Source organism: Scardinius erythrophthalmus (genome assembly GCF_964197995.2).
Source record: "Scardinius erythrophthalmus genome assembly, chromosome: 14".
In the NCBI taxonomy this organism is placed as follows: Eukaryota; Metazoa; Chordata; class Actinopteri; order Cypriniformes; family Leuciscidae; genus Scardinius; species Scardinius erythrophthalmus.
In genome coordinates this window covers 18,877,759-18,889,930 of record NC_138234.1, presented here as the reverse complement: position 1 = coordinate 18,889,930, position 12,172 = coordinate 18,877,759, and the positions used below count along the sequence as shown (strand labels likewise).

The 12,172-nt window shown below is 39.3% G+C and overlaps 1 protein-coding gene across 1 annotated transcript in view; it reads left to right on the top strand.

The window, feature by feature from the left end:
* cntnap5b (contactin associated protein family member 5b) overlaps positions 1 to 12,172 on the top strand; it is a gene marked incomplete at its 5' end in the record, with an annotated part of 67,821 nt that overhangs the window by 35,633 nt on the left and 20,016 nt on the right. The window contains 3 exons of the mRNA XM_081384382.1: positions 247 to 511; positions 3,213 to 3,356; positions 3,799 to 3,970. Coding sequence (XP_081240508.1) covers positions 247 to 511; positions 3,213 to 3,356; positions 3,799 to 3,970 — 581 coding nt within the window. The remainder of the gene's footprint in view (positions 1 to 246; positions 512 to 3,212; positions 3,357 to 3,798; positions 3,971 to 12,172) is intronic.

Sequence of the window (12,172 nt, the reverse complement as noted above, 5' to 3'; positions counted from 1 at the left end):
GACTTACTGTTCATTCCCCTGTCGCTCCAACTGCCTGCACGCGGGCAAAACCTGTCAGAGAAGGAAAGGAACATATTTCTGCGTGGGTTTGTGTTTAGATTTCAGGGCGAATTGTTTCTTTTTGGGTAAACACTGAAATATTTACTACACTTGTCCTTAAAGGAATAGTTCACCCAAACAAAATACTGTTGCACAACCATACGCTGATCTATTTTCCTCAGTTTTATCCATGTCCTGTCGTTTCAGGGGAACGTGACCTTTACCTGCTCAGATCCTCAACTGGTCTCCGCAACCTTCCTGAGCTCCAGCAGCAGTTTTTTGTCCCTTCCGGTGGACGCTTCCGCGGAAAAACTGTCGGTGACCTTCCAGTTCCGAACGTGGAACCGGGAAGGGATGCTGCTGTCCGCCTGGCTGAGGCGAGAGTCGGAGAGACTGCTTTTGCTTCTCGTTCATGGACAGCTTAGGCTCACACACCACAGATCAGCACTTCAGAGCTCTGACATAGTCATCGGTGAGACGTCTACTTGTGTAAATCTGTGTCTTTCTGGAGCTCAACTTGTTGGATTTGAACCTATAACCTTCCGGGTGTCGTATTTATTCAAATAGTTCCCTGAGAACTAAATGTTCCCCTAGTGCCATTTTCCTGGTTAGTTCCCCCAAAAGGCATATCTGGTGTTTTGTGTCCGCCAACTTTTTCAGCGGCATTGATTCCGTAATTTTTTTTCCCATTCATTTCTCCCATAGGGATTTCAAAAAAGTCTTTGTTATTGTGCGTTCACACCGGACGCGAATAGCGCGTCAAATTCGCGCCTGCCGCATCTAGTTATACGCTTGACCACTTTGTGTGCATTCGCGCGTCAAAAGTTTGAAGCGAAATTTACGCGCGTCAGAGGCGAAATCCGGAAAGTTTCGAAACCTGTTGGCGGCCATCTTTTTTAGATGTTTATCGAGCATTAGCATTAATCGAGAGAGTCACCGCTCGTATATGCTCTGGAGAGCAGAAACAGCTGCGTAGGGGACATCGTCGCTGTACTCGGGTCCACCAGACCCTCCGGAGGGTTTCAGGAGTTTCACAATTTGCTCCAGGAGGTAGGTTTGGTGGACCGACACTGACGAGGACAGCGTAGGCCGTATAAGCCTCGGCCTCGAGTGGTCGCTGCCTGACGAGCCCGCACTCTACAGCCCAGCGCGAGGTTCACCCTCGCCCGCACCCACCTAATCTGTCATTTATTTTTGTTTTGATAATAAATGGAGCCAGCCTCCAAAAGTGAAACCTGTCCTGTGATTTAAAAAAAAAAAGTTTTTATACACTAAATTGTGTTTGTTGTCTTTACATTAGATTAATAATGTTTATAATCTAGAATAGATATGGAATAAATAGCATTCAATACAAAATGAGTATCTCTCATATATTGAAATCGAGTTTTTATGTGAAAGATTTGCTTTGTTGTGCATTTTAGTCATATTACAAAATAATTTATTGAGGTCAAACATAAAATAACATTATAAACTGTCACTTCACCACGTGACACTTCACCACAAGCAGGCTCCTAATTGGTTAACGGGGCGCGAATTGACGCAGAAGTTCAGATTTTTCAACTCGGGCAGCAGACGCGAATTCGCGTCAAACGCGTGAATGCACAAAAAGCACTAATAAAATCATTCGTGCATAACGCGCTTAACGCGCTTAACGCGCCAGACGCTCAATTCGCGCCATTCGCGCGAACTTGACGCGCGAATGAGGCGAATTTGCGTCTGCCGCGCTAAACGCCTCATTCGCGCCGCAGGAATTTTTTACGCGCGTAACGCGTCTTTGCATTGACTTAACATTGAAATCACTTGCGCCTGACGCGCTATTCGCGTCCGGTGTGAACGCACCATTAAAGCGTTTTTAGCCATGAACCAAACCAACCAGCTACGAGGTGAATCATAACATTACAAACTTTGATTGGAAGCAAAAAAAGTATTTGAAAATCTGACAAAAATACGAAGGTACAAGACCGTGTACTTAACAGCTTTAGAGATAGAAAGAACTACAATCCCATGAAGCATTGCGAACAGCATGATCAAATTAAATAATGGAGACATATAAAACTACTCAAAATATGCATTTATATTCAAATATTTAAATATTTTGAGAGGACTCGATTACGCCATTTGCGGTGTTTCATGGGAATGGGTGAAGCTATTGAGATCTTTTGGTGCGTATTGCTTGTTTCAACTCCCTGATTGATGTCATTTTAGTTTTTCACCTCAAATTCCGCTGTTAAACATGATTATTTTGAAAAGTTGAAATAATGTGGGCTGACGTCTTCAAAAGTAAGGTTGTCGTGAAAGGTTTATAAGTAATCATTCAAAAAAATGTTTTTAATTCCGGAGCCCTACTGTTGCACACTATTAGTTATGTGAAGTGGGATTTTGGACCAATGAGAATTCACTAGGCGGGGCTAACTATGTAAACACAACACTACATAAAATTAAACTGCTTAATTTTCTGCGCAGCATTTTTTGGCAGGCATATATTTATGAGAAAAATAGGCTTAATTTAAAATGTTATTATTATAATTGTTATTGCTATTCATAATTTTCTATTATTATTAACAATATAATATAATAATATAATAGTTAATGTTATTTAAACAACAATAATAATACCGATAATATTAATAAAAGTAATTATTTTTATTATTATTATTGTTGTCTCAAATATGCCACCTCTCAGTGGTTGTTTTGTCGCTTCAAAACGCTGTCGAAACAACAGTCTGATTACAATTAGCTCATATTAAGAACAACAGATGTGAAAAGGGATGTCCCTCCAAGGGATTATTATACAAGGTTGTGCGCTTGTCTTCGCATGTGCGTCTCCAAAATACAACAACATGAACAAAATCCAATCCCGCGTGCACGCGTTCGCCCTAAAAGCATTTACTGTGAATTCAAACAGGATTTTTTTTGTTGTAAAACACTCTTTGGCAGGCACACCTGTATGTCGACTGAATTTTGGATGCAGCTGCCTGGCAAGCTGCCATCGCAGACGGCAAAGTGAATCTCTGCACGTCCCTCTCAAGGGGAATAGTGGATTCTCTGCTGGGCTGACATATGCAGATTAACTCGTTGAGCTCCAGCGCACAAACCCCAGATCCGTCAATCATTCGCCCTGATTAATGCACGGTGTTCGAGGCGTAACATCGCTCTGTGTCTTCCTCTGCCAGGTCAGGCTCTGAGTGACGGGCAGTGGCACACGGTGTCCATTAGCGTGGGAGGTTTCCAAGTTTCCCTCTCGGTGGACGACGAGCCACCGTCCACCATGCAGTTGAAGGAGGTCGCACAGCCTGGGAAGAGCGTGCTAATTGGCGGTAGAGTGCTAGTGCAGTTTTTCAATTAAAAGCATTGAATAATCATAATGTAATGCAACTAATCAATATGCAAATGGAATGTGTGGGCTGTAATCACAATATCCACTTCTTTGGCACTCTATCAATCATTTTATATCATTATCAAGTGATTTACAAGAGTTTTACCTCTTTTTTAGCAGTGGTATCAGGCTGCGTTCTGAGCTAATAACTCTACAGAACTATTAAAAACCTTCACTTATTGTGACTGATACCATACTTATTATGACTGAAAGAGCTATATATAGCCAAAATATAGTCACTCAAGAGATAAATAAACACAATATTGTCAAAATATACATTTGCATTTAACTTTAACTACAAAAGAGAAGTTTTTAATTTATATAATTCTATTTAAATTTGTAACACTGCTACATTATTGATATCCATTATGTCTTTTTAACAGGTTGTCCATCAGTGTTAACCAATCAGGGTTGTCGGAATCCAACCCTGGCCTATCAAGGCTGCATGCGCTCTGTTATCATTAACAACCAGCCAATCAACTTTTACCTGGTGCAGCAAGGCCTGCTGGGAAACTACAGCAAGCTCCAGTTTGACATCTGTGGCATTCGTGACAGGTATAGATCCATTAGTCATTCCGTTTGATATGCTAACAACGAGTGGCTTTTTAAATAAATTATTGCGATTCACTCATTATGAGATGCTGTAATGAGTGACAAAACAACATAACATAGTGTTAAAATTTGTGCCAGGGATTTGCAAGCTAATTGGGATTCACCTTTTTGCCTGAAACTTCAGATGTGCGATAATGCTTCACACCCAAGAGGACTGATGGTTAATGTGATGTTTATGTGAATAACAAGCCAACCTCAAACAGCTGAAGTTTAACATTAGTGTAATCTGCGTGAGCACAAAAGCTGTGGGTTAAGTTTAAATCTGATACATCAAACAAGGATTCAACCCCAACACATTTGTTAGGTGTTTTAAGAGTGCAATAAATTAGATGTAATTAGCAAGCTGGGAGACCTGAGATTACAGTTAAAAAGGAAAACTGCTTTAAAATGTATTATTTGAATATGTGTTTGGGCAATGAACAGCTGTTCTGTATGTATGTGTTGTTTTTGTGAAAATGACACCATAGTACTCAACACTGTTGTTTACACTATGAATGATATAATGACAGAATTAATTGAAAAGAGGGAATGAGCAGATGTGACAATTCCTCCATTATCATTTATCCCTCAGCATCCTCGCCTGTTTTCCATGGTCTGTTTTCCATGGTCTACTTTATGCTTCACATGCACACACAAGCAAGAGAGAAATAGGGAGGAATAAAAATGAGGCAGAATGACAGAGAAAGAGAGAGAATGCTAGGCAGGTGAGGATAAGAGCGTTTGGGTGGGGGTGAGAGAAAACTAAGATTAGAGCATTAGACAAAAAAAGAAAGAAAGAATGAATGAAAGACTAGTGTACTGAAAGATAGAGGAATGAAAGAAATAAGAAAATAACAGATAAATTGATGAAGGAAGGATGAAGGAAAGACTGAAAGAAAGAACGAAGGAAAGACTAGTGTACTGAGGGATGGAGTGATGAAAGAAATACGACAATAATGGATAAATTGATAAAGAAAGGATGAAGGAAAAAAGAATTAAATAATGAAAGAAAGACTAGTGTACTGAAGGATGGAGGGATGAGAGAAATAAAAAACAATGGTTAAATTGATGAAGGAAGGAAGGAAGGATGGAGGTATGAAAACAAAAAAGATGAATAAAAATGAAAGGAAGATTAGTGTACTGAAGGATGTAGGGATGGAAGAAATAAGAAAATAACAGATAAATTGATGAAGGAAGGATGAAAGAGAGTGAAAGAAAAAAGAATGAAAGAGAATGAATGAAAGACTAGTGTACTGAAGGATGGAGGAATGAAAGAAATGAGAAAATAACAGATAAATTGATGAAGGAAGGATGAAGGAAAGACTGAAAGAAAGAACGAAGGAAAGACTAGTGTACTGAGGGATGGAGTGATGAAAGAAATACAATAATGGATAAATTGATAAAGAAAGGATGAAAGAAAAAAGAATGAAATAATGAAAGAAAGACTAGTGTACTGAAGGTTGGAGGGATGAAAGAAATAAAAAACAATGGTTAAATTGATGAAGGAAGGAAGGAAGGAAGGATGGAGGTATGAAAACAAAAAAAGATGAATAAAAATGAAAGGAAGACTAGTGTACTGAAGGATGTAGGGATGGAAGAAATAAGAAAATAACAGATAAATTGATGAAGGAAGGAAGAAAGAAAGAAAGAAAGAAAGAAAGAAAGAAAGAAAGAAAGAAAGAAAGAAAGAAAGAAAGAAAGAAAGAAAGAAAGAAAGAAAGAAAGAAAGAAAGAAAGAAAGAAAGAAAAAGAAAATGAAAGAAAGAATAATGTACTGAAGGATTGAGGAATGAAAGAAATAAGAAAATAACAGATAAATTGATGAAGGAAGGATGAAAGAGAGTGAAAGAAAAAAGAATGAAAGAAATAAGAAAATAATGGATACATTTATGAAGGAAGGAAAGAAAGAATGAATGAACAAAAGAAAGATTAGTGTACTGGAGGATGAAAAATAGGAAAAAGATTAATTGAAGGAAGGAAGGAAGAAAGAAAGAAAGAAAGAAAGAAAGAAAGAAAGAAAGAAAGAAAGAAAGAAAGAAAGAAAGAAAGAAAGAAAGAAAGAAAGAAAGAAAGAAAGAAAGAAAGAAAGAAAGAAAGAAAGAAAGAAAGAAAAAGAAAATGAAAGAAAGAATAATGTACTGAAGGATTGAGGAATGAAAGAAATAAGAAAATAACAGATAAATTGATGAAGGAAGGATGCAAGATAGTGAAAGAAAAGAGAATGAAAGAAATAAGAAAATAATGGATACATTTATGAAGGAAGGAAAGAAAGAATGAAATAACCAAAGAAAGATTAGTGTACTGGAGGATGAAAAATAGGAAACAAATAAATTGAAGGAAGGAAGAAAGAAAGAATTAAAGAGAATGAAAGAAATAAGAAAACAACGGATACATTTATGAAGGAAGGAAAGAAAGAATGAAAGAACAAAAGAAAGACTAGTGTACTAGAGGATGAAAAATAGGAAACAGATTAATTGAAGGAAGGAAGAAAGAAAGAAATAAAGAGAATGAAAGAAAAAAGAATGAAAGAAAGAATAATGTACTGAAGGATTGAGGAATGAAAGAAAGGAAGGATGAAAGAAATAAGAAAATAACAGATAAACTGATGAAGGAAGGAAAGAAATATTTAAAGAAAGAATGAACGAAATAAAGAATAGTGTACTGAAGGATGGAGGGATAAAAGAAAGGAAGGATGACGGAAATTAGAAAATAATGCATAAACTGATGAAGGAAGGATGAATGTATGAAAAAGAAAGAAAAAGCAAAAGAGACTAATGAACTGAAGGATGGAGGGATGAAATAGAGGGCGACAGGGTTAAAAAAAAGAGGACGGAAGGATGAATAAAAGACAGATGGAAGGATGGAAGAGAGAAGGAAAGACTAAAAAAATGAGTTTAGTTAGATTAGGGCAAGAGCATTAGATAAAAGGAAAGTCAAAAAAGAAAGCTATCTAGCTAGTCAGGTTAGGGAAAGAGCATTAGACAAAGAGAAAGATAGTCAGGGGAGAAAAGAGAGAGAGAGCGCCAGGTTTAGGAAAGAGCATTACTGAAAGGGAACGCTAGCCAGGGAAAAGGAGGGAGGATGAGATCGTAAATTCTCTCCCGTCAATCTCGTCTCTGCAGGTCTTTCTGGCAACGTATGCCACATTCTTCACCGAGCAAATGCTCAGACCTGGCACCTGGGCAAATGACTGTTGGCAGGGCCGGCATGGGGATGAATTGTGATTTCAGCTCTGCCAACATGCTGTGAACGTTCCAGGGGAAAAAGGCAGTTCCAGGCGTGCATCCACGATCCACTCAGTCTGATGTGCCCTTGTCAAACACAATTTGAAATACTCTTTTGACCAACCATCACCTCAGAACAAAAGCAGGCCAAAATTATGTTGTGACAAGTTTAATTGTTCACAAGAAACCACCTTGGCCTTCATGGTAGCAGATGTTGAACTAAAACGTTTTGTGAAATGTTTAGTTTTAAGGTTTCTTCCCTTAGAGAAGTTGTCCTCAATCTTAGCTGATTCGGGACCTCAATTTAAATTGTGATGATATACTTTCTTATACTATTTGACAGAGAAGTTAATGTGGACTGTTCAGAATTTAGACAGGTCTAGCTAGATAATCCTAATTGTTCTATCTACTGACAACTTTTTGACACTTCAGTTCAGAGTGCAATACCCAAGAATGATTCTGATGGGTTGGCGAGCGGCATCCAAAGTAGGTGCGCGTCAGAATGATGGTTAGTTCTGATGCATTGGTGAGAAGCAACCAAAGTAGGGGCACATCAGGATGATGGTTAATTTTGTTGAGTTGGTTAGCTGCAACCATAGTAGGGGCACGAATGATGGTAAGATCTGATGGGCTGATGAGCAGCAATGTGAATAGTAGCAAGTCAGAATTATGGTTCGTTCTGATAAGATAGGTAAGCGGCATCAAGAGTAGGGGCATGTCGTAGTGATGGATATTGCCAAAGGGTTGGAGAGCATCAAAAGTAGGGGTACATTAAGGTGTTAGTTAAATCTGGTGGGTAGTTAAGCAGCACCCAGAATAGGTGCAAAATTGTCATTTCTGGTTGGTTGGTCAAGAAACAGATTTCAGATTAGAGGCATTAACCGCAGGGTTAAGCTTTTAAAGGGATGGTTCAGAATAAAATCAACCTAGGGTCCTTTGCACCATGATTTTGAGCCAAACACCCCCCCAGAAGCTTTTTTTCCCTTGGTTGAACATTATTAAAGTTAGAGCTTATTTAGAGATATCAGCCGGATGGCTTAGTGCAGGCGCTAATGGATTCAAGGTTGTATCTCGTAAATTACCCCACTAATAATGCCCAGAATAGTACCAAACTTCTACAGTAGTACAAAATAGGTTCTGTACTCATAAAACGAGGCATTGTAAAGTTTGTACTTACATCAAGAGTTTATTTAAATAACCCTTGCCTGGTGGCTAATGCTACCGCTAACGCGGGTGTCGAGGTCACTTCCGTGATTTGGGAAAAGCACGTAAAAGTCCTGGCAGAAAGCGATGCCTAAGGATGTAGTGTAACGACGCCCAGTTCCAGGAATGCACTAATATTTTGCTGGTAGTAGTATCAGTTTGCAACAATTATTAGTTAACACTAAGTTGTCAACACTTCAGAAAAAAATAATAAGAAAGTTTGGATATATTGGCTTTCTGCCAGGACTTTTACGTGCTTTTCCCAAATCACTGAAGTGACCTCGACGACCGGGTTAGCGGTAGCATTAGCCATCAGGCAAGTGTTATTTAAATAAACTCCTGATGTACTTAAAAACTTTCCAATGCCTCGTTTTATGAGTACAGAACCTATTTGTACTACTGTAGAAGTTTGGTACCATTCTGGGCATTATTAGTGGTAATTTACGAGATACAACCTTGGATCCATTAGCGCCTGCACTAAGCCATTCGGCTGATATCTCTAAATAAGCTCTAACTTTAATAATGTTTGACCAAGGGAAGAAAGGCTTCTGGGGGGTGTTTGGCTCGAGGTCATGGTGCAAAGGACCCTAGGTTGATTTTACTCTGAACCATCCCTTTAAAGTTAACTCAAAAAGGTGCGGGATCCTGACAGACAGAAAATAAGTAGTTCTGATTGAACATAAGTCATTTGAGGAGTTGCCTCACTATGCTCAATAAACTGCATTAGAAAACTCTTATGGGTAGGTGAGCAGCATCCCGGAGAGGGGTATGTTGTACTGATGGTTATTTCTTATGAGTTGGAGAGCGTCCAGAGTAGGGGCATGGCAGGGTGGTAGTTCATTTTGATTGGTATGTGCGAGCAGCATCCAGAGTAGGTACATGTCAGAGTGATTGTGATTTCTGATCGATTAGTCAACAGCATCCAGTGTAGGGGGGCATATCATCGGATTCATTCCAGTAGGACAAGCTTTCAAGGTTAACTCAAAAAGGTGTAATACGTCAGATATATATATAGTTCTGTTTGAATGAAAGTCATTGGGAAAAAATGTCTCAATTCACTGAATAAGCTGCTTTAGTATTGTAACAGCTCACCACTTTGTAAATTGACTGCCTGACAGCATCTTCAGAACATTTGCATATTTGTTGTCATTTTGGTGAAAGTTATATTTACTACGGAAAAATGGTTCTATAAGAGAAGTCATGGGAATATTGTAACAGGTAGGATCTATGGCAATATTGCAACAGGTAGGGTTCCTGTAGCCCAAGACTGGTTGCCCACTAAAGCTAAGCAGGGTTGAGCCTGGTCAGTACCTGGATAGGAGACTTCCTGTGAAAACTAGTTTGCTGCTGGAAGAGGTGTTAAGGTGATGATACATGGGGCAACTTTTTTGAGCAATGTTGCCGGGCGGTGTTGCTTTGACACTTTCCCATTGAGAATGGGCAACAAATTTCTATCTGGATACTTTAGATCGGTCATGGGCCCTGTGTCTCACCTGGTTGCCCGTTGACGGCAACATTGCCCAGCAACATTGCTCAAAAAGTTGCCCAATTTAAAATCACCTTTAGTGAGGCCAGTAGGGGGTGCTCACCCTGTGGTCTGTGTGGCCCCTAACACCCCTGTATAGTGATGGAGACACTATACTGTAATCATCCAAAGTACCATCCTTCAGATGAGACGTTAAACCAAAGTCATTAAAAATCCCAGAAAAAAGGAGTGGGGGTGTAACCCTGGCATCCGGGGCAAATTTGCCCTCTTTCCATCATCATGGCCTCCTAATCATCCCCATATACACTGATTGGCTTCGTGACTCTGTCTCCTCTCCACCAATAATCTGGTGTGTGGTGGGCGTTCTGGCGCACTATGGCTGCCGTCGCATCATCCAGGGTGGATGATGTACATTGGTGGTGGTTGAGGAGATTCCCCCCTTCCATGTAAAGATCTTTGTGTGTTGAGAAATGCATTATATAAAGGTAACAAATCATTATTATTAATATTCTCACAGATGTCCGCATATGGTAACTGACTGTTCTAAAGGTGCGGTCACATTAACAACATTTTGCCAAAATTTCACTGACAAAAAAGGGCCATTGTTTATAGTGTCAAGCGGTATAAAGCAAGCTCAAAAAGAAGTCACTTTCATACCAAGCAGCTTTCTGTTGGGCATCACTGCGAATTTGTGTGAACAACTTGGACATGAGCGAAATGTGCGTGGGGAAATCTATCACCATCACGCTAAATTCCAGATTGCTTGGATTCCTACTTAAATGACTGGATTTCTCCCACTCAAATTTGGGTATCAGCTCCCAAAGTAAAATTGTCATAGTTTGGTTACCCTTGATTGGTTGGTAAGCAGCAGCCAAAGTAGGGGAACATCCTCTTGCAACGATCCTGAACGCTGTTGAATTATGACTGTCTAGCCAAGCCAAGGACAAACACATAAAGAATAATTTGAGGGACAAATGAAACATTGAGATGCAACATCATTTAGAGACACATGAAGCTTGTTGAGTACCAAGGCTGTAGAAGATGTGCCTGTTTTCGCTTCAGTAAAGCTTATCAGCCAGAGTAAATTAAGATAAATGAGGGCAGTTGTGGGTTCTGGCTGTCCTCTAGAAAAAGTTAGAAAGTCTCGAAAAGGTATGCATCTCTCTGATGGCCTTTGATCACCATCCTAAATCATTTGTGTAGACCTATCCTAGCTATACTTCCCTGTCTCTTGCTGTATTCCTTTCTTGTTCTGTATCAAGCCATCTTCTGTTTTTTTGTCATAATTTGCATTGTCTCTTTATCAGTCTAACCTATGGCTAGGCCTGAAGTCCTTGTCCTTGTCAGCTGACTTCAGTTTGATACATTAAGGTAGATCAATAGACATCTCAGCTTCTGCCAACAACTACCCTCCCTGAATAGCACCAGTGAGAAGGAACTGGTTTGTGGGTGAAAATATATAGCTATCCTTGGTGGTGATGCTACCCACATTGCCCTGTTCTTCATGAAGTGCAGAGCAGAAATAAGCGAATAAAATGAGAATGGGAGAGTGAGGGTAATCTTTAATCACACTTGCTATGGTTGAATGAAGATTTGCTCCACAGCACTTTAGATATCCTTTGGTTGCTGTCCATGGCCCCTTAGATTTCGCTCCTTTTAACCTTTCTGTACCAAGTACTTTTTTTAATTTATTTTTTTTAAAGACTGGCCTTTGTACTCTTGTGCTTAACGTTGCAGAAAGGCACAATTAAGATGTATTCAAATGTATTTCAGGGTTTAACAGTCAGGTTACATCCTGTATTGTTCGTCAGTTAACGCTGAGATCAGCCGGCACCGATGTACTGTAGATCGACCTCTGCTGAGTTTTCAAACGTTCGCAATCTTGCAGCCAGTGCGGCGAGACGGTTGTCATTCCTTTACTCCCTACCTCATCACACTTTTGTTTGATTCATTGGTTTATTTTTAAATGTTGTAATGTCTTTGTAGTGTTATGCCTCTGTCGTCTCTGAAACAAGATGTTTCGTTGTTTTGGCCTACTGTTGTAGGTAATACAGCGTTCCTGTCAATTAGTTAATTTAATTTAATGGAGGTTAACTTAATTTAATTAAGTTACAGCAAAAACATAAAATAATGTTTTTGCTGTAACTATACTAACTAATAAATATAAACATATTTTGGAGTTCAACTTCAGTCTGGTTTCACCCTTCATTGTTCATCCGTTAGTGCTGAGATCAGCTCACGCTGGTTTAGAAT